Consider the following 23,347-nt stretch of genomic DNA (forward strand, 5'->3'; position numbering starts at 1 on the left):
GGGAAGTTCCCCCGGCGGAATCGCTCCGCCGAAGGACAAAAGTGCTCATGCCCATGTTCCACCTCGAGACGGTGGCACTCCCTCCCGTAAGTCCTCTCCTCATTGTTTCTAGGTCAAAATGACTTATATACCAGAATATGGGCACCGGAGGTGGGCCGAGGAGGGCACAACCCACCGGGGCGCGCCTAGGTGGGTTGTGCCCACCTGGTGGGCCCCCTCTGGTAGTTATCCGTTCCAATAATTCTTATTTATTCCATAAAAATTCCTCGTGAAGTTTCAGCTCGTTTAGAGTTGTGCGGAATAGGTAGCCCGACGTAGCTTTTTCAGGTCCAGATTTCCAGCTGTCGAAATTCTCCCTCTTTGTGTGAACCTTGCATATTATGAGAGAAAAGGCATTAGAATTACTACAAAAGCATTATTATGCATAAAAACATTATAAATAACAGTAGGTAAACATGATGCAAAATGTACGTATCAGCGATCTCGCCATCACTTCTCACCAGGAGAGTTTCTCCGCCTATGTCCTCCGTCGGCTTTCGTCGGTCGTCGGTGGTGAGGGGGGTCGCAGGATCTATGTGTGTTGATAGTTTTAGCCCATAATAGCTTAGTTTTTATGCTGTTCATCGTCTTGGCTTCGACGACGATGATGGCGGCATTGAATAAAGATTCTTCAGATCCTTCCGTAACGAGGAGATTGGGGATGGATTTGAAAACCAATCAGTTCAAGCAAGGATGGTGTGACATCCTTGTGTTGGACTTGTGTCCTCGGGCTCCGTCGTTGGGCCCGTGTGGAGCTTGGGAGGTAGTCCGGAAGCGGATGCATATTGTGGTCCACATTGATAACATCCGGAAGATGGTGGATCATGTGCTGGGTTCGTGGATGGGAGGTGTGGTTTCCTCCTCCGACGTCTTGGTCGTGTGGGGTGCATGAGTTTGATGCAGTGTTTGAGGTGTTACCCTAGGTCCGATTCGTTCAAAGGTAATGGTTTCACCTTTGACGAGCCACCTTGAAAGTCCACAAAGCCGCATATTAGCGATGGAGCCGTGTTGAGCTTGGGCGAGGAGACGATTCATTATTCTTTTCTCTGGTGGCTATTGTGGTGGTGCCAGAAACATGTGTCACACATTGGTATCAAGCTCAGAGGATTCTTCGGTCTTGATTGTAATTTTCCTTCTAGGCTGATATTCCTTTGTGTAAAGGCTAGCGTTCAATAGTATTTTTAGTTTTGTCAGGTCCTTGTTTATGTTGCTTGTACTATGATCTCTATAATATGAATGAGACATGTATTACAATAAAAAAGACACATCAAAATATTTAAAATCATGATTTCATAGAAACCGGTATTCTAAATTAAAACTCTAAAATTATCTATGTAAATATATGTCAGTTTTGGTCCATTATGAATCCAAATAGTCCCTGAAAAAAGATAAAAGAAGACGAATATCAACATACGTATCTTTTACCTCTTCCAAAAGGAAAGCTCTTCTTCTTTCGTCGTCGCCGCCAGCGGGAGGGACCCCGTTTTCGTTTTTGTTAGATTCATCGTTTTGGTTGAACTTGTGTGGCAGCGATGATGTCCCTTAGTAGGAATAATGCCTCCCACATTCTATCTCCGTCCCATGGAGGGCGTGTGGAGGTTTTTCTCCGTCAGATCTCGCAGGATTCGGTCAGTGCTGGTATTCGGTGGATCTGTTTGGATCCGATCCTAGTTCATCTACGTTTGGGTGTTTACAGGTTTGATCCTTCTGATCTATGAATTTTTTCATTAGCTATTTTTGCTACTCTGGTGCGCTGCTCTTACAGGGCCTTAGCACGATAACTTTCCGACTGTCTACTACAACAAGATTTGTCCGACTCCGGTGACGAAGGGGCGATGACGGCGGTGCGCTTTTGGCTCGCTTCAGTATTTGTACTCGTCGCTAGATGGTCCATGGACATATAATTTTTATTATCTCTGTTGTTCTTTATACTGCCATGCTTGAAGATGTTAGATTGATAGTTTTTCTATCAAAGAAAGATTGGAAGCTTTTGTAAATCTAAATAGAGTTCAGTTTAGGTTCGTATTTTGCCCGTCCGAAAAGAAAGAAACCAGAAAGCACGGTGGCACCGGACTACGGTTAGCGACCATAATAAAGCCAGGACACCGCGGACGGAGAGCGTCGAGTCCTCCCCCGCTCCGCTCATCTTGGGAAGGAAGCAAAGCAGAGCCGCGCCGCCGAGGTGGATATGGCCGAGGCCGACGACGCCGCCGCCGCCCGCCGGCGCACCGTCACCACGGAGTACCGCAACAAGCTCCTCAACTGCCGCGAGCTAGAGACGAGGGTCCGCACAGGTAACACGGCGCCTCCCCCCTCCCTCCCCCCTCCCATCTCATGCGCTGTGGATCCTACTTGTTCGATCTACGGGTTTCAGACTAGTTGGCTCGCCCCGAGGTATCCGCGGGTGCTGGTCGATTGTGGAGGACGGGATCTGGTTTTCCGTGGCGATTAGGAGGGTTGTGGGCTAGGGTTTTGGTTTGGCCAATTTGGGTTCAGGAGTTGCGTGCCTCAGCCTGCCTCGACCACGGCTTGGGCTGTTGGTTCTCGACGAGGGAGGCTAGTGGGTCGGTTGCTGATTGCCTGCTGAACATGTGGTGTTTAGGTTCTTAGGGCGCCGTCTTTGATTTAGGTGAGATTTGGTTGATTTTGCAAGATACGAACAAGAGGATTTGGGATGAAGTGTTATTCTCGTTGAGCAGTAGATTAGGATGAGCTGGGGTTCGGTCCTAGATATGTTTGCTCTACCATTTGCGTTTTGATTTAGGATGTGAATTCGTAATTGGCGTTGAGTGCTAAACATGAATATCATAGTAATATTTAGCTAGTCATTTGGCCTAATTTGTGGTCGTGATGTAATTGATTATCTGGTTCGGCAGTTCATCATAGTGTTTTCCATCGTGGTGAGGCAAAGGCAACTGCAGTAGTTATTAGTTCGAGTGATTGAGATGCTGGGTGATCACTCTTCTTTCCATAAGGTCCTATAACTCTGTGCTGTTAAGGTGTCAAGGAGCTCAGATTTGGTGCACATGTTTCATTTCTTTTGATATATATATTTGGGACCAGCCCTATTAAGTATCATACGCGGAAAGGCCCCAAAACTACATGTATCCAAGTTTATGTGCCTGTTCATTTTTCTACTTTATCCTTCACACCTTGAATTGTGTTGCTGGTGATATGGTGATGAACATGAGCTTCCATGGATTCGTCCTTTCCTTGGTTTATGTTTGTTCCATCAGTGGGCGACCTTTCACTCTTTCTTGTGGTTATGCTTGGTCTTATATGCGTCTGCCTTATATGATTTGGTTTTGATGCAACATGGTTTGGGTGAGGCTCAGAGCCTTTACAACTTAAAGGTGTGATAGATTAAATAGCTTTGGTATTGTTATATTTGTACTAATATTTGCAAACATGTAATTTGTGAAAATGATGGTTAAACACATATGTTGGAGATGATGCCAGTTTCCAACCGACAGTAAAAATAAAATAAAACGAGTAATGTCTATGGCTCATGCTATGTGTGTGTAATTTACCTAGAACCTGGATTTAGGGTTAGTTTGGTTGCAAGCCTGGGCCGCATGCCTGGGCAAAGCTGCTGCCTGGTATGTGCCTGAGATTTTCAATTTTCTAGCCTGGCCAGGCAGCCTGGAGAGGTAGCTGTTTGGATTGTGTGCTGGGCCTGGGAGGAATAAACAAACATAAAACTGACAAAGCAGCCCATAACTCATCTATAACCTGCTGGATCAGCATCAGGCTGATGTTGCCTGCCGTCCAGGCGGATGGAAGGGGACGCCTGGCAGGCTAATCTCATGCCTGGGCGATTCAGGCCAGGCTCGCACCAAAATTCTCAGGACACCAACCAAACGAACTTCAGGCAGACTTCAGGGAAGCTCCAGGCCAGGTATCCCGCGACGTGGAAGCGAACCAAACTAGCCCTTAATCCTTGTCAATTGGACTGACTGGATTGATAACCTGACCTGACATTTTGATATACAAATTATGTACTCGATCTGGCACATGCATAATATCTTGTTTCTCTTGTCCTGTTGTCCCCAGGTTCAATGTTTGATGCAACTTCTTTTTATTGAAGATTATGTTGAACTATGGACAGCAGTACTCATGGTTTTATTAGATGGCTTTTGTTTGATAAATCTACTTATTTATATGCAGGTAGGGAAAACCTAAAAAAGGCAAAGAAAGATTACGATAAAACTGAAGATGATTTGAAGTCCTTGCAGAGTGTGGGCCAAATCATTGGTGAAGTACTTCGACCATTGGACAGTGAAAGATGTAAGTGAAAAGACTTACTTTTGTTGGTTTTAGAACAGATTTATCTCTGTACAAACATGATAATATCCATTCTCTTTTTGGCCATTAGTTTCATCATTACATTGCTTGTTTTTCTCCCTAAGTTGTTGTAATATGTTTGCTCATGGCAGTAAACCTTTCCGGGTCTGTCTAGGACACATCTAGATGTGACATGACTATGTCACATCTAAGCTGATGTCCACTCTGTTTGTGGTCTATTTTTTTTGTCCTAGTTTATTTTTTGTTTGAAGGGGAGCCTTGGCGCAGTGGTAAAGCTGCTGCCTTATGACCATGAGGTCACGGGTTCAAGTCCTGGAAACAGCCTCTTACAAAATGTAGGGAAAGGCTGCGTACAATAGACCCAAAGTGGTCGGACCCTTCCCCAGACCCTGCGCAAGCGGGAGCTACATGCACTGGGGCTGCCCTTTTAGTTTATTTTTTGTTTCTTGTTGCTGCATTATATATTTGTGGGAGATTAGAAGTGACATCCTTAAAAAACATCTAGATGTGAATTAGACAAACTGAACCTTTCCTTCTCAATTCAGCAACAATGTACTTAGTTTTAGCAAAGCAACTGAAACTTGTTTTTGTTGTAGTTATCGTCAAAGCCAGTAGTGGCCCACGTTATGTGGTTGGCTGCAGAAGCAAAGTTGACAAAGAAAAGCTGACAGCTGCAACACGAGTTGTCCTTGACATGACAACATTAACAATAATGCGCACTCTACCACGTGAGGTATGTGATTGTTGATTTTTCGTTTATGTTTTAGTTCAGTACAGTTTTGAAATTCTGTTTCTAATGTGAGGGGTTACACTAAGATTGTACTAATTTCCTTTGCTTAGGTTGACCCCGTGGTCTATAATATGCTACACGAAGACCCCGGCAATGTCAGTTACTCAGCTGTAGGTGGACTGTCGGATCAAATAAGGGAGCTGCGGGAGTCCATCGAGTTACCTCTTATGAATCCAGAATTGTTTCTTCGCGTTGGGATTAAACCACCAAAGGTAGTTTGAAGAAAAGATGTGCCGTATTATGCAGTTAGCTTAGACAAATAATGATACAATTATCACCATCCTGAGATGTACTAACTGCTACTTTACTCATTCAAGGGTGTTCTGCTCTATGGCCCACCTGGAACGGGAAAGACATTGCTTGCTAGAGCCATTGCTAGCAACATCGATGCTAACTTTTTGAAGGTCTGCTTTTCTTTTCTTTAATGCTGTTATTTAGTAGCAACCTTTTATCTGGATATATCATTATGGTACTATGTTGAACTAATGTGTTCTGCTAATGCAGATTGTTTCAAGTGCTATCATTGACAAATATATTGGTGAAAGTGCCCGTCTTATAAGAGAAATGTTTAACTATGCACGTGAGCATCAAGTAAGTCTCATTATGTTCTGTTTCTTTGTACATTTACTAGTAATCCTTAATATTCTGTCTATTATTTGAAAGCTGTTAAAATCATAATAATGTAAGCTATTACATTTGTTCCCTCATTGCCAAATATATTCTGCTCCAGTTGTTAGATTAGGTTTGTGCGTGAATTAGCTGTAGATTCTCCATTCATTAGGAGAGCAAAAGTTGCTAGCAGTCTGCGATACAGAGCACCCAAACTCTATGTTTACTCTGCCAGAAAAGTCCATGGAGAAGATCTTCGCATTTTAAGTTGCTACTATGCACATCTGTGAATGCATTTGAAGTTATATGTTTGTTTCTCTTCTATTTTGTACTAATATCGCTCATTAACATTATCTTCTTTTCTGATCCTTTTGTTTAGCCATGTATTATTTTCATGGATGAGATTGATGCCATTGGTGGCCGAAGATTCAGTGAGGGCACTAGTGCAGATCGTGAAATACAACGGACATTGATGGAGCTCCTAAATCAGTTGGATGGATTCGATGAGCTCGGAAAGGTACACATTATTTTCTGTTTTGTGGCAGCTATGGTGAAACATATGTTTATTGAATAAGAGTAGGTATTGTACAGTGATACAATGCTTACTGAATACTGATCAATTGAATGCTGAATTCTTAATGTGCACCGCACTGCACTCTAGTTACAGTCAATCTATCTTTAGTTGCCCTATGAACTACCCGCCTTTCCTACATCATAAAGTTGTTGTATCGAGTAGTTGATTAGGTCAGTGTTAATCTTGGGGAAGAGAAACTTTTGTGTAGAAACCTGAGAAAGATATTTATTAGAAAAAAGAACTCGAAAGTTGAAGATATGCTGGTTGTCCCTGATTGATTGTCTTAAATTATTATTATGGAGTGTACATGTGTTGTGAGTTGCTGAATATCTGCTTATGTCAATCATGCGTGCCACTGCTTATACAGGTGAAGATGATCATGGCGACGAACCGGCCTGATGTCTTGGACCCTGCGCTCCTTCGTCCTGGACGCCTAGACCGGAAGATAGAGATTCCGCTGCCGAATGAGCAATCCAGGACCGAGGTCCTGAAAATCCACGCTGCTGGTATCGCCAAGCATGGTGAAATTGATTATGAGGCTGTGGTTAAGTTGGCCGAGGTGAGTTACTCTTATAGTTAAGCTAACTACCACCTCATCATGCTGGTGTTTCTGAAGCCTTAACTCGTATGGTTCCAGGGCTTCAATGGCGCCGATCTTCGCAATGTCTGCACTGAGGCTGGCATGGCCGCCATTCGAGCAGAGCGGGACTATGTCATCCACGAAGACTTCATGAAGGTGGGGTGTCGATTGCTATTCCTTTCTACCTGTTCATCCTAATACAATTGAGTCAGGTACTCACTACAATGTCTGGCAAAATGGTTGCAGGCGGTGCGGAAGTTGAATGACGCCAAGAAGCTCGAGTCCAGCGCACACTACAGCGCCGACTTTGGCAAGGACTAAGATGAGAGTAGGAGACTGTCAGGCGAAACGAAACACTGTCTGTTTTCTTGTACCATGGCGGAGTTTGTCACCCCCGGACCCGACGATATAGAACATCATGTGTTTCTACCTTTTATATGTTGTGGGACGACTGCCTTTGCCGCGCAAGTTGGATGTAATCAAAAGTTGAGACAGGTCTGGAACTGACTGGTTTCTTAGATTTACAAACTTGTTTCCTTCTCAAGTTACTGTGCCTCGATTGTGGAATCAAAAAAATGTGGCAACACTTGCAATTTCTTCCTGTTACTTTACCTGAGAATGCGAAAAGGAACCTCGTCCTGTTACTCTACCTGAGAATCAAGGAATGTGCTTAAAGGAAGATTTGCAGCGTGTGCTTCTGCCTGCGCTTCTCTCTGCCCGTGGGAGGGAATCAAGAAATGTGCAGTGGTACTTGGCTCCGTAGGGGACGCATTCCGTTTCCTGCTGAAAACGACCTGATTCACGTGGAATTTCACATGCCCGTGGTGAAACAGAGTACTCACCTATTCTTCTGAATTACTCCCTCCGTCCGGAAAAAGTTGTCACCAGCATAGTTCAATTGTAATTTTGCAGAAAACCCCTTTTTCATTTTAAATCTCGTGCTAATCGGTCCTTCCCAGCCTCCGCCTCCCCTTGTTGCCCACGGGCACCGCGTGCCCCAGCCGCCGTAGGATCAGCCAGGACGAAGTCCCACTTGCGCCGCCGCCCACCTGTCCCGCAGCTGCCATCTTGCGCCGCCCCTGCTTAGCTGCGCTGCGGAGGCGAGCTTCGCCGCCGCCCAGCTGCTCCTCCGCAGCGACACCTCGACAGGCGGCGATTCCACGGCTCACGGTCGGCTCTACTCGTCGTCCTTCTCGCATCCCCGGCCGCAACCCCGGCTCGCCAAGGCCAGCCACTCTGCTGCGGGAGTTGGGCAAGACCCCCGGCCGCCGTTGCTCCACCGCCGTGCACCGAGGTGACCAGTGCATCCACCGTAGGGCCCAGCGCCGCCGCCCACCTGCTATGCCGCCCACCTGCTCCTCCTCGCTGATTTCTTCTTCTTCGTCCAGGCGACCCAGCTCCTCCTCGTCGCCTCTGCTGCTGCTGAAAGGTAGCCAGCGCCCTGAAATCAGTTTCAAATTGATGTTAATTTGTTGTGTAGATCAAATTGATGTCAAATTGAGGTGAATTAGAGTAGCAGCGGATCATCCAGTCTGTAATTTGATGAGCGTGTGCTACACACACACAATATTCAGTCTGCACAAAATTGTACAGTAAACTGAATTAGTGAACAAGCAGTGTTACTCATAGGCTTAGACTGAAGGACTTGCAGAATTCAACAGCAAACAGAGTACCAAATTAATTACTCAAAATGGATCAAATATAGAGTTGCTTCCATGTGTTTTGTTTATAAAATGTTAGCAAACAATATAAGTTTTCCACTGATAGAAGCATGTGAAAATTCAGTTAGATAACCACTGATAGAAGCATGTGAAAATTCAATTAGATAACCACTGATAGGAATAGATATTGATGCTTTGCTGAAGAAATCATGGCACACTAGAGAAAAAAGAAGAAGAAAAAAGAAATCATGCCTTGCCGAAGAAAAAAGAAATCCTGGAAACACTTAACTACTTTTAGACACTTTCAGTTAACTGTTTTGAATTGTTCATGTGACAGTATTGTCATGGTGAGCTACAGATTATGCACTAAGGAATTTGTTCTCCAGGTAGAGATGAGTGTAAAATACGAACAAGGGAAGTCAATTTCAAACTGATAGACTGCAGAAAACTGCCACAATCTCTTAACTAAGAGTTGATAAAAGCATGTCCCTAAAACTTATTCAGTCAGTTAGATCCCCTGTAAAGTTAACTGAATTATTCATTCAGTTAGATCTGAACAAAGCATCTGAAGTAACCTGCCTACTAACCCCTCTCTTCTTCAGTAAGATCTGAACAAGACTATATCCACATACTGTTAAAGCTTCAAATTCAGAGCACTACATCATCCAGTTTGCACTACACGCAGCTCTAAATTAAGACTAAATCAAATTTGACACAAATGCAGTACTACCTCTTTGTAGGCTTGGAAGGCACAGACAGACATCACTAGCATTTTTGTCAAAAATTCTACTCCCTCATAAATCAATGCTGACTAAATTTTTTAAGTGCTCTCCCTAAAAATCACTAAAGTAGGAAATCTTTAACATAATGTACCCTGCAGCTTTGTTCAATTGGTACAGTCAAATTCAGTTAAGTGTTTGCTTGCTTTAGTTTGACAGAAATGATGTCCTTGTAAACTTGCTGCAAGGTCAACATGTGCTGTTATAAATTGAGATATACTCTAGCTGCAGTACTCTTAGTGATCAAAATTGCAAGCATGTCAAGTCAGAGAAGCATGTCAGCTAACTTCAGACTTAACAATAAAGATGAAAATTTCAGACTTGGCAGTACAAATTCAGACTTGGCATGAGATAGATGAGCACGAGGAGGACCTGAAGGAGGAGGAGCCTGGGATGTTGAGGAGGATCCGCCTTCGTTGGGGTCGACTTCCGCAGCCGCCGCCGTCGTCTTCCCCATGCCGTCGTCGCCGGTGATGTTGAGGAGGGCCTGGAGGAGGAAGAGGAGCTGGTGGATTAGGAGCTCGAGGACGAGAGCGCCCGCCCCATGCCGTCGCCATGCTCCAGATCGAGCGCCAACTTGTCGTCATCCTCCAGATCGAGCGGCGCCTCGTCGAAGAGAACCTCACCAGAAGAAGGGATTTTTAGGGGAGAGGAGGAGCTACGCAGCGAACTGGAGCGGCGCGGCGGCGTGGAGGAGGGAGAGGAGGCGCGGGGGATCTCAGCGGCGCGAGGGAGCTCAGCGGCGCGGGGGAGCTCACCGGCGCGGCGCGGCGCGGCGGGAAGGGGAGCAGCGCAACGTCGGGAAGCTGCGGGGAGGGGAGTGACGCAGCGGCAAGACGAGGACTGCAGGTTTGGTCGGACAAAAGTGGAGGGCTTTTTTGCAAAAATGTCATGAAGACAACTTTTTCGGAACGGAGGGAGTATATGTATCTGCGAGATTAATTTTTGGTTTAGATGTGCAAAAGCAAACCATTTCTATCGAAAACATTCCTATAATGAATTCCTTAGGAACCTTTATTATAAATGGAATATACCGAATTGTGATCAATCAAATATTGCTAAGTCCTGGGGAGTAGGATTTTCTACAAGTGCTTGCCACAGAACTAGTTAAGGGTTTCAACGGTGCAAAAGTTCTCAAAAATTCTGAAAAAAATACTGAACCAACACACCTATAATATAACATGATCCAACGGAGGGATTAAAAAATACAACTGTACGTGTCCTGGACAAAAAAAAACAAATAGTTCAGTATATATTTATGTCGCACTGAGCTGAAATGCTTATTATTTTTGTCGAGGACACATAGATGCATATTTTGACAATCCCTCCGTTGGATCATCTTATTACATTAGAGAGATACTCCCATATTTATTTCATATTTTTTGCTAACTTTTAAACCGTTAGAAGTTTAGGGAAACTTAACTAGTTCTGTGGCAAGCTATGGTAGACACAGTTTTACCTAATACTAATACTATTCATCACCCAGGACGCAGAATAAGTAATTCTTCAATTACCTTACGATAGCTTTATAAATAAATTATGTTTGGAATACAAATGGTTACATTCATATTGATTCACTACATAAATTTTGGTATAAGAAAATAAAAAAATAGGTTATAAGACCAACAATATCGCATTTTATGTATGTTTTATATTATGGTTTTACATAACATAAAATATTTTTTATGACGAGTGTATATTTTCTTACGTTCTCTTTTTACGTATGAAATAAGACAAAATTTACGAAACTTAAAAATACGATGCACTGACGTTAAAATAGAGAGGGGGTGAAAAATAACTATTCCTGACTCAGGATGACGAATAACTATTCCTCACCCAGGGTGACGAATATTAGGCTGCTTTGTCCATTCTCCGCTCCTCTATTTGAGGCAAGCCTTGCTTTTTTACCCCATGCTATATTGATCGTTTGTTCTATTTTTACACGGACGAAAAGGAAACCTTGAAGCCACGTGTTGGGCCGAAACGCCGCTCCTTCCTTCCCCAGCGTCCTCTCCGATCCGACGGCCAGCACCAATCTCAAAGCGCACGTGAGTGCCCAAAACCAAAATTAGCGAGCACCCGGGCGGACGCGGGGAAACCACCCCCCACCCCTCCCACCGTTTCGGCGCAAGGAAGGAACCAAACAGACATGGCGACCCAAGAACTCTGATCCCTTTCCTCCCTCGAAATTGTCAGCTCAAAAGATTTGGAAAGATCGATCGATCGATCGTGCATGTCTGCTCGCATTTTGATTTGATTTGATGGTCGCCGCCGCGATCCGCGCATGACGAAGCTCAAGAGCCTAACGTCGTCGGTGGGGAAGGCGGAGTGCGCGGGGAGCGCTCGGCAGATTGCCGGGTCGTTGATGAAGCTGCTGGTGCGCGTCGTCGAGGCGCGGGGCCTGCTGCCGGTGCACCTCAACGGCTCCAGCGACCCCTTCGTCAAGCTGCAGCTCGGCAAGCGCCGCGCCAAGACGGCCGTCGTCAAGAAGAGCCTCACCCCCGTCTGGGACGAGGAGTTCAGCTTCCTCGTCGGCGACGTCACCGAGGAGCTCTCCGTATCCGTGCTCAACGAGGACAAGTACTTCACCAACGACCTCCTCGGCAAGGTCAAGGTGCCGCTCTCCATGGTCATGGAGGCCCCGGACCTCTCCCTCGGCACCGCCTGGTACCAGCTCCAGCCCAAGAGCAAGAAGTCCAAGAAGAAAGAACGCGGTATGCTATTATTATTGCCTTGCCCATCACCGCATTCATCTCCTCCACGTTTCCCCCTCTCCTCTCTTATGGTTTCGTTTTGAATTTGTGTAAGCACTAAGCAATTGTGACATGCACGCACAGGTATATAAGATGTCTTAGATATCATATTCTAAGATATGTTGTAATCTTGGCACCATTTAATTTGAATTTCTTCCATGTGCAGGGGAAATTTGCCTGCGCATATCCTTGTCTACGCGCGCGCACGTGTCCGAAGAATCACACCAGCTACCACAACCCACTTCGGATGGCATGGCGTCCAGTTCAGACAGGTCAATTGGGAACAAAGATGGAGCTTTGTCAACCAGCAATAGCTACATTGACATGTCAGCCCTTTCCAGTTTGGACCGATCATCGCAGGGAAGTACGGAACGATTGGGGGATGGTGCTGTAGACCAACCGCCCCAGACCAGCATTGACCAAGCAGTCACTGAACCTGGAACCGCTGTTTGTAATGATGCGATGGCGAATACGTCGTCGGTGGTAGAGGTCTTGTCTCGCTATTTCTTTGGGAAACCTGCTGATACTAATCTGCCTTCCATCGTTGCCTCTGACGCCGAGTCGGTGGTGGAGCAGTCCGAAGAGCCAAAAGTTTGCTCTGTAGACCGTGAAAGTCCTGAGAATGGCACGCCATCCGAGTCAAACCTTGATGAGCTACTGAAAATCATGGAGTCCAAAGATCAAGGCTGTGAAATGCCAGCAAAATTGTCTAACGGCGTTCTAGTTGACGAATCTTATGTTATCGCACCAGCTGGACTGAATTCCCTCTTGTTTACTCCAAATTCAGATTTCTGGCCAGCAGTAGCAGAGCTTCAAGGAACAAGTGGATTTCAGATTGAACCATGGAAGATCGATAGCAACGATGGTTGTTTGCGAAGAACATTAAGTTACATAAAGGCCGCTAGTAAGCTGGTTAAAGCTTGCAAAGCCACAGAAGAGCAGAAATACTTAAAAGCAGCTGGGAATTCTTTCGCTGTTTTGTCTATTGTTAGCACTCCTGATGTTCCTTATGGCAGTTGTTTCAAGATAGAGATATTGTACTGTATAACGCCAGGTCCCCAGTTATCATCTGAAGAGCAAACAGCACATCTTACTGTAAGTTGGCGGATCAACTTTCTTCAGAGCACAATGATGAAAGGAATGATTGAGAGTGGTGCAAAACAAGGCATGTCAGAAGGTTTTGCACAATTTTCTGAAGTACTGTCCCAAAGGTTTAAAGTAGCTGAGCTTGATGATGCCAATTCAAACAAAGCAAAGATTTTAGCCTCACTACAAGCACATAAAGAACCAAGCTGGAGGTTGATTGTCCGCTTCCTTGGGAACTTCACATTCATATTCTCTGTTATCATAGGGATATATGTTATAGTTCACCTTCATTTATCAAGGCCCAAAGTGATGAATGGGCTTGAATATTTTGGCATTGACCTTCCAGATTCAATTGGAGAGGTTGTGGTTTGTGCTGTCTTGATCCTTCAGGGACAGACCATCCTGAAAGTAATAAAGCGCTTCTTGAATGCATGGAGACAAAGAGGTGGATATCTTAGGCCCTATGTTATTATCTACTTCAAAACTGTTGCACATGAATCTGTATATTCTTGATTAGTTTTATGTTCTCTTTCTGTTGTACTCCCTGCGCCTGGAATTACTTGTCGCTCAAACGGATGTATCTAGCACTAAAATATGTCTAGATACATCCATTTGAGCGACAAGTAATTCCGGACGGAGGAAGTTTCTAGTAAGTAATATGTGCATTGCACGTGAGAGCTTAGATAATCAAAGTACGACCAAAGATCGACATACTGAATTGTAATAGTCAAATGAAAATTTGAGGCACATGCATCAAGTATAAGATGCATATTTAATTCTCTTAGTCCATTCCATAAAAAATAAATCAAATTATAGCTACAAAATACTTGAAAACTGCATCGTATATGCTACACAAAACTCGGGTAAAATATATCGAGCACATTTTGTCTAGGCAGTCTCTTTTAATTACTTCGTATTGAATTTTCAATAGAAAATAACATGAATACCTAATGCTGCATCACAAAGATAAATGTGGTTTATGATGTAAGGCCGTAGCCTTGAACACAATGATTTTTTTTCACAAAAGTAAAAATCAATGACAGTTCTGTTAGAAAAGAAGAACTTAGGAGTGTTTAATTATAGAAGAGTCTAGAATAAAATAGAAGTGTGTTTCGTGATTTGTGCATAATATCCATTGGGCTTTAGTATAACCATAGAATCTTCTAGATAGTATATGTGGCAGAATCTGGTGTAGTAAAGAGAAATCCGACGGCCACAAGTGCTCGGATTTGCCATCTCTCTCACGTCAGATTGACTTTATCCAATGGACGATATTCAAAGCTATTCATACACTATATAATGGAATAGAAATAGATGGTATAGATATAGATATGCTCTAAGAGTGAAAGTGTTATTCTAAAAGGAGATGAGGTGAATTGTCTTCTACTGCAACCAATGGACATTTCGCTCTACACATATGTTCTGGTATTGTAGTGCTACTTGATTTGCTTTAAATTTCGGTAACAGTTGAGCAATATTCGTCTTTTTCTTCTTCCTGTATTAGGTAGTGATCATGGAGTCAAAGCTCATGGAGATGGCTGGTTACTGACTGTTGCACTTATTGAGGGTACTGGTATACTATCTGCTGGTTCATCTAAACCATTTGACCTATATGCTGTTTTTACCTGCAACACGAAGAGGAAAACAAGCTCAATTAAATTCCACGCATCTGATCCAAAATGGAACGGTTAGTTTCTTTCCCCTTCATGTTGCTTTGTTCTCAGCTGGGAAGAGCAGCCGATCCTTTGTGCTACACAGTATTGCATGAACTGACGGTACTGACCTTCGCATATGCATAGTGTAGCTGACCCATTGATGCTTGAATTTCTAGAGATATTTGAATTTGATGCAATGGATGATCCACCATCAAGGATGGATGTAGCTATTCATGATTCGAATCAATTAGATGAAGCTCCCATTGGTCACGCCGAAGTGAACTTCCTGAAGAGCAATTTGTCAGATTTAATGGACATATGGGTTCCTCTTGATGGGAAGTGTGATCCAGCAAGCAACCCTAAGCTACATTTGAGAATATTTTTGAACAACTCGAGAGGAACTGAAGTTGTTCTGAATTACCTGGCAAAGATGGGGAATGAAGTCGGTAAGAAGGTAAGGACCTAACTTTTTGTCTGATTTGTTTTTCATCATCTCTTCTATTTCTGAAATTACATATGATATAATGTGTAGATAAATTTGCGGTCAGCACAAACAAATTTAGCATTCCGAAAGCTCTTTAACCTCCCTCCTGAAGAATTCCTCATCGATGATTTCACCTGTCATCTAAAACGGAAGATGCCACTTCAGGTATTTACTTTTCTGATTGTTTACTTATGTGTCAAAGATGCTACTATTATTTTAATTGTACCAAGTAGACCTGTACATGTATGTACCATACTACCAAGGAGAATCGTTTTGCATTCGTTTGTGACTCACTTGACAGTTGCCAATATTTTGTACTTTCTCCATTTTGTTCTGTCAATATTTACAGAGAACTGACTCTTTTACAGGGACGCGTATTTTTTTCTCCAAGAATAATTGGATTCTACTCTAATATATTTGGTCACAAGACCAAGTTTTTCTTTCTGTGGGAAGACGTTGATGATATCCAGGTTATCCCTCCTACACTGTCAATTGGCAGCCCATCCTTGATGGTTATCCTTAGAAAGGATAGAGGGTCAGAAGCAAAACATGGTGCCAAGGCAACAGATCATCATGGAAGACTCAAGTTCCATTTTCAGTCCTTTGTTTCGTTCAATGATGCTCACAGGTACCTTTCATTTGTTTGTTTTTGAGGTCCAGTGAGACATCTAGGCCAAGCATATATTTTATTCTTCAGAACTTCAGATCAAAATTTCTAAATAAAATAAGATAACTCTAGATCTTATTTTGTGAAGTTCAAGGATAACATGTTCATGGGTACGCTGGCCTGATGTGGCTTTGGTTTGCAGATTACAAGCCCAAAGCCGGCTTGACCTGCAGTGACGAAAGGTCGAAAACTATAAATGGACACATTTCAGCATAATTCCCATTATAAGATAGGACAACTTTAACATTTTAGTCTTTTGGGGGATTTGAACCCAATATTAAGCGTCGAGCGACTAGTCGCGTTGACAAGTGTACCAGTCGTAACCTGGGTGTTAACTGGGCACCTCGACTCTATTGGTTGGCACAGCCGAGCGACTGGTTAACTAGTAGCTGACTAATCTTGACTAGTCTAGTCCCTTGAGCCAAGCAAGTCAAAATTGGCCCACTGTTTCCAAAAAAAAGGAATCTGCCCAAGGCTGGCCCACTGTATTCAGGTTCTTCTATACGCTCACAACCTCACGGTATACAAATAAGAAAATGTAGTAACAAAAGGTTTCTATTTTCTACTGATTATGGTTCTGCAGATAGTTGATCGGATCTTGCTATCCCATCCTGTACTAAGCTATTCTGCTAGTTTGCATATGAATGTATCACACCAAGAAATCTTTATCTGACAGAATAATCATGGGGATTTGGAAAATGCGATCACCGGGTCAAGAACAGAAAGGAGAGGTAATTGAGGAGTCTGAACCAAAAGAACTCCAGGCGGAAGAATGTGGATCCTTATTTACCCATGAGGATGTCAAAATGTCTGAAATATTCTCATCAGTTCTTTCTGTGGACGTGAGTGCCACTTTTATTTTGCGTGAGCTTGTCACAATTCATTTTCACACTAAAATTTGTTTTGGGATTCCTTACATATATCTAAATTTTCAGGTTGAGTCCTTGATGGAGATGTTTTCAGGAGGTCAGTTGGAACACAAAGTGATGCAAAAGACTGGCTGTCTGGACTACTCATCAACAGAATGGGAACTTGTAAGCAGAAATATATTCAAGCGGCAAATCAGCTACAAGTTTGACAAAGCATTGTCTCGATATGGAGGAGAAGCAAGCACCACTCAGCAGAAGTATGCCCTAGTGAACCAAGATGGCTGGGCCATTGAAGAGGTGATGACCCTCCAAGGTGTTCTACTTGGGGACTACTTTAATGTAAGACTCCCCCTTCCCACATTTATTCTTAAATGGTTTGTACTATGCTAACCATTATCAAGAGTTTGTGACCATTCTGAATAGTTGTAACCTTAGCTCTGAGCTAAAACATAAGAACTGAAGTGGTATTACTGTATGCTTGTTCTGTCAATCCTTTTGCTGAACTGGTAGATAGAATACTGTTGATCACAATGGTTCTTAACTTGCAGCTCCAGCTAAAGTATCATATGGCGAACATACCGTCAAAACCAAACACCTGCAGCGTGCAGGTTTTATTGGGGATTGCCTGGTTGAAAAGCACCAAGCAACAAAAGAAGATCACAAAAAATATCATGTCCAACACCTCGAATAGATTGAAGGAGCTCTTTTCCTTAGTCGAGAAGGATCTTACGTCAAGAAACGGTACCCTTTTCAATGCAGCTATTGATCCTTAGTGTTCATTATTGTGGTTTCTAATGTCACGTTAACCTATAGCAGAGTTCTTATCAAACCAATGCCAGGAAGTAAGTTTATATGATGCATTTCATTGCTTCCATGTCAAATGAATTATTACCACCGAGTGGAAACTAAATGCAATGAATCTGGTATAACTTTTTATGTGGCACTGTCAGAAAGCATACTGTTTTTATTGCTCTGTATGAATCAGCGCTATTTGTTTTGCCACGGGAAAGAATGACGCTGATTTTTCTGTGTGCGGAAAATTTGTAGGTGGAAGCTAACCTCTGTACAGTATGACAGTAGATTACTCATTCCATCAAAATTTGTTTGAAGAGCCCAAACAGAGAGGGGAATCGGCATGATCTGTTGCCATCTGCTTGTGGTGAGACATGCTTTAGCTGCTGCCAACAGTTTGCAGTTCTTACACAGACAGCAGAGCCTGAAAGTTAACTATGTGAATAGATTGTTTCAGAAGCAGTTCGTTAAAAAAAATATTCTGATACGGCCTTACCCATTTACCCTCGTAGGAAGTCAAGTAGAGTTGTATATGCACAGCTGACCTGTATATGTATAACACAAGTGATATAGTGAAAGGAAGCTAATTTTGATTCACAGAGGTCTTGTCGGAGTTCTGTGATGTACTGTAAAACAATCAAGCAAATATGTGGTATATCATACATGTACTATTTTGTTGTTCAATGTGCCATACTCGTATGCATTGATGATTGATCTAAGAGCTTGCTGTATAACAAACATCATGTATATAGGCATAGGTACTGGATGTTTTGTTATCCCCCTCCTGCATGCATCCTTTTATGCTGCAACTCAAATTTGTATGCATTATCATTTATCTTTTCTCTAAGACCTTAAATGGACCATCATCCCCTGGCATTAGTTTAGATTTGTGCAACTCAGGAAATCTATCTTTATGTAAATGCACCCAGATAAGTTAAACATAACATGCTTTCTATCCTTATCACCCACAAGTTTGTACTTAGCATTCATGCACTCTATGTTTTCCTTCATCATCTCATGCATTTCAACATTAGTTCGGCATATTTCGTAGCATCAAAATTAACCTTCTCTAAAGATGAAAGAGGTAACAAATTAGTGGGTGCACGACATATAACACCAAGTACAACGTAACCAATAAACATCTCCAAAAGTGGCTAAGAAAATTAGTATGACGAATCCATGATATGAAATAATTGTAGTTGACACACCACATAGACGAACAATTTCACAAAAGAATAAATTAGCAACATGTATAGGGTCATCACTCTTGTAACAAGGTATAAAAATCATCTTCTTGAAAAATCTGTCGACGACTACGAAAATACTATCCCTCCCCTTCTTTGTTTGAGGTAATCCGAACGCAAAGTATATGGACATATCTTCCCAATGTACACTAGGAACAGAAAGAGACCTATAAACAATGAGGATTAAGTCGCGACTTAGCTTTTTAGCATGTAATGCATCCAACAATGAATCTCTCAACATCCCATCGCATCCTCGGCCAAAAGAAGTGTTCAACGGGCACATCATTGATCTTCTTCACGCCGAAATGACTCATCAAACCTCCTCCATGAATCTTCCAAAATAACAAAAGACGAATGAAGCTATCTTGGATGCATATATTGTTAGCGCGGAATACAAATTACTCCTATAAAGAATGTTGGAGTACCTGCCTCCCCGGAGAGCCTCCGCACCATCCGTCTGGTGCCGTCCTCCCGCGGCTGGCTCTCTGTGCCGTCTGATCTTCTCAGATGACGCGCACCCAGGCGACTTGCCTCGGGGGTCCATGACGGGTGGGCCACGGGCGCGGTCAAGGCCGCTGTCATATGGTGCTTTGGTCGCGCCAGCGCGCGCCCCGCGCGTGACAAAAAGGCCGGGGCCACCTGTCAGCGTCTTGTGTTCGGCCGCACCCGCGTCTGGGTCCGCCTGTCAGCGTCGCTCGCCCCACACCAGGCTCAGGTGGCCGGGCTGGTTGGTTCACGTGAGCCGGGCCCGCAAGAGCGCACGGCTTGGTGCGACGTGTGTCGGGTGGTTGGAGAGGGCCATCCGGCTGGAGGTGGCGACATCGGCCCACCAGGCCTTGAGGGTCATTTGGCTAGGCGTCGCGACGACAAGAGGCCGGTTGGCCAGCGTTGCGTTTGCCGGATGATGTTCGGTCCTGTTTGTTTGGGCCTCCAGGAGCAACTTTGGATGACTATTTTTAACCCAAACAAACAACTATTTAGCATCTGTTGTGACCTCACAACTCGAAGTTGTTTGTAGGGCCGACCGTACTTTAGCTGAGAAGCAGGTTGTGATAGTGTGGCTTTTACAGTTAGCTTTTTTCTTTCACCTAATTCACAAAGAAATTAGCATCCATTAGGATCCCAAGACCAGCCGCATGAAGCCGACATTAGCGTTTCAGCCTTTTCATCGGCTCACGGCCGCTCCAGCCACCAAAATCATCGTCGGCGTGAGCGCATGCTTCTGCCTCCTGTGACCGGCTGTGCTACCGCGTAGGTATCGTCGCCCCACCCTACTTTTATTGATGGCCAGGTGGCCACAATTACTTTGCCAAACAACTAATCTTTTTTGCACAGGGCCGACCCTGTGTTTTGGGAGGCCCTAGGCGAACTCGACGACATGGGCCCCTATATCGTAAGATCATATATATGTATGTGTGCGTGTGATACATAAACATATATATAAGAGTAATCTTTTAATCACACATCTTTAATTTGAAATTTGACTATTATAATTATTGGACAATGCCATATTACGACAGAAATACTCAAAAGATAGCAAAACAAAACTAAAATGACATGATTACCTCAAAAAAGAAACAAATTCGACTCACTCCATTGACAACAATAATACTCCATTGCTTCAAAAAAGGTTTCTTCGGGCGTTTCTTGATGCAAAGTCATTAAGGGCACTATCAAGATCAACATCAGATGAGTTATCATCCGAAAAAGCTTCTTAGGCAACGTAGCATGCTGTGTCTTAAAATTATATAAAAGTAAAGAGTATATAAAGAATTAGAAATTTATAGATCGGATGATCGAAACACTAGATATGGACATAGAATGACTAAAGATTAGGATGTTTGAATGTATACTATGTAGAAGAGTATACATAATTTTTTTTGAAACTTCAGATGGATAGTTGAATACCTAGTAAAGAAACTACTCAAATTGAGGGATCGATGAATGGATCAGGAGTCGTGGATACGTACTATCCTGAGTCCTGACGCTCACATACGTATAACGTATTAACCTATTGCCGGATGGCCGGGTTGCCGGCACGGCCGCACAGCGCAACAACAGTCTGCCGGACTGCCGTGCGCAGCAGCGACAACGAGCGGCCAAGGTGCTTAGCGGCGGAGCGACGGGCCGACGATACGACGAAAGACGAACCGACGATTGAAGGCACAAGCCAGATCTTCCGATTGATTTGTTTCACATGTATACGCGTGCGCTGCGGCCGTCGTGGCTGATGCTTCGCTAATCTCTACCTAGCTACCTTTTTTTAAACTTTCTACCTAGCTACCTGACGGGCCAAGCACATCTCATTTATTTTTCCACACAATTTTTTCCTTATCTATTTTTTTGCTTATACTCTATATGTATACACATCATGGGCCCCCCTTCGGTCTGGGCCCTGGGCCGCCGCCCCTCTGCCCATGCCCCAGGGCCGACCCTGTTTTTGCAATAGGCTTTCGCCCTGCTTTATAGATAAAGTAACGATCCATACAACCAACATCAAAACTCCGATTCATGAACGAAGGCTGGGGCCACAACACAATCAAGTCCAACAACTTTAGCACCGCAGCAAGTCTATAATTATATGAATCCTTGCTTTATCTATAAAGCGGGACGTAGATAACCTTCAGCACAACAGTTTTGACACCGCAACAAGTCTACAACTACTTTGGTCGAACAGCGCTGCGTAGGCCGGTCTGGATGAAAATTGTCCATCACTCTCCAGGTACCATGCAATGTTATCCTCCCTGCTTTTGGTTTTTTCTATTCCTATACCCTGATAAGTTCCACACGTGTGGCACAAACACATGACAACTCCGAACATTTTTATGGCTGTTTTAGTGACCGAGGATAGCAACTTTCTTTTATAGCAAGTTTCAGTTTTTTGTTTGTTTTTTGTTTTCGGATGACTATTTTAGCTGTAAAAAACATCAGGGCCGGAGTGCTTCATTCACACGTGTGACATTTATTATTTGGATACTTTTGATATCATGCAGATCAAAGAGGCTATGTACCTCTGCGATCTGCTGGTCGTCATACTTGGGACGGACATTGAACTCCACAGTGTTGAATACGCTGTTCATCAGAGTATCGGGGGAGTTCATACCAGCAAAATAAGCCCCATGGACGTAGCCATTGTAGCGGCCAGGTGAAGTAGGCCCGCGCGCCAACCGGCACCTGCAAGCAGGGTTAGTCAGGGTGGGACACGTCAGCTGGACCGGCCAATAATTCCGTGATGTAGTAGGAGTATGTCTCATGCATTGATCGCCGGTGTGGTGGTTGAGATCTTGGCCTCAGCCAATTACCCGGAGCTGGTCTCGTTCCGAGAGGTTGTAGACGCCGGTCAGCACCACCGCGGCACGCCGGCAGGCGGCAGGTGGACATCGATGGCGGCGTCGGGGGACGCCCTGGCCGGTGAACATCTTCCACAGCACGCCCATGGCCTCCGCCATTGTGGTGCAGTGTTGTCCGGCTGCTGCTCGGTCCACCGCAACTCCTCTGGGAGGCAGTAGGAACTTTTAGCAGGATAATTTCCTCCGTTTGGAAATGTGTGTATGGCGGTGTTGGAATGTCCCTATCTTTTTGAAATAACAAATGAGTAGTACGCCCTTCATCGCAAAATAAAATAAAATAACAAATGAGTAGTACGTCCTAATTGGTATAGCTCAGTTTTCCCTTTTGCGACCTTACTTCTGCGTGATCAATTCCGGTGTCCATCGTTATTGGCGCCAAGCAACCTTCCGTACAGTCGTGCATTGTTGCTGTCACCTGCCACGTTCCATAGTAATCTCTTTCTTTTTGCGAGGGGACCAGGGACCATAGTAACCTCTCCTGCTGGGGCTTGAACTGTGGATCGCTTTGCAGGACACCCACAAGCCTGTGGACACGATCACGTATAGTACGCGCTGTACGCCGAGTTGTCCTCTCTCCTCACCCTGACCCCTGTCTTTTGTAGGATAGGATTACCGCATCACCTGTATTTTTTTTAAAAAAAGAAATGACGCCCGGCCTATTCATCTGAGAGATGCATGCGGTCATTTTGTTACTTATTGTTAAAGACCTTACAAAGTAGAACAACAATATGTCTAGATCCGTCATCTTGTCAACATCTGCCGCTACTCCTATCCAAATGATGAAGGGGTGCAAGCTGAGCCACATGCCCAGACCTCTCATCTAAGCCTAACATCTAAAGGCGGAGGCCCCGACCGAGCCATCTGCCAGGTCCGAGGTTCAAACTGGTCCGACGCACTCACATGTGTCGCCGCCGCCGTGTTCCACTAGTCCATCTTCAGAGCAGATTGAGGTGACAACCTTGGCAGGTCCTCCGCCATCGGCGCCAAACGACGACCTCCACCTACGCGAGTCTTGGCAGGTCCTCCGCCATTGACGCCACCACGACGCCAGCCGACGACCTCCACCTACGCGAGTCCATCTCCAAGCAACTGACGTAAATTCATGCTAGA

General features: G+C 44.2%; 2 protein-coding genes across 2 annotated transcripts; both read left to right on the forward strand.

Moving 5' to 3' along the window:
• The first annotated feature begins 2,148 nt into the window (after positions 1 to 2,148).
• Positions 2,149 to 7,503, forward strand: LOC119327578 (26S proteasome regulatory subunit S10B homolog B-like). The gene is made up of 10 exons (XM_037600677.1): positions 2,149 to 2,333; positions 4,207 to 4,326; positions 4,941 to 5,077; positions 5,185 to 5,346; positions 5,452 to 5,538; positions 5,639 to 5,725; positions 6,123 to 6,260; positions 6,685 to 6,876; positions 6,955 to 7,053; positions 7,144 to 7,503. The coding sequence occupies exons 1-10, from the start codon at positions 2,228 to 2,230 to the stop codon at positions 7,216 to 7,218; spliced, it is 1,203 nt and encodes a 400-aa protein (XP_037456574.1). The 5' UTR covers positions 2,149 to 2,227; the 3' UTR covers positions 7,219 to 7,503.
• Positions 7,504 to 11,442: 3,939 nt separating this feature from the next.
• On the forward strand, positions 11,443 to 18,240 carry LOC119333480 (C2 and GRAM domain-containing protein At1g03370-like). Its single transcript, XM_037606356.1, has 10 exons — positions 11,443 to 12,051; positions 12,257 to 13,621; positions 14,681 to 14,863; positions 15,008 to 15,285; positions 15,364 to 15,480; positions 15,684 to 15,943; positions 16,659 to 16,824; positions 16,918 to 17,190; positions 17,400 to 17,592; positions 17,899 to 18,240. Exons 1-10 carry the CDS (start codon positions 11,622 to 11,624, stop codon positions 17,907 to 17,909), a joined length of 3,276 nt encoding a protein of 1,091 aa, XP_037462253.1. The 5' UTR covers positions 11,443 to 11,621; the 3' UTR covers positions 17,910 to 18,240.
• Positions 18,241 to 23,347: the final 5,107 nt, after the last annotated feature.

Source organism: Triticum dicoccoides, chromosome 7A, assembly GCF_002162155.2.
Source record: "Triticum dicoccoides isolate Atlit2015 ecotype Zavitan chromosome 7A, WEW_v2.0, whole genome shotgun sequence".
NCBI lineage: Eukaryota > Viridiplantae > Streptophyta > Magnoliopsida > Poales > Poaceae > Triticum > Triticum dicoccoides.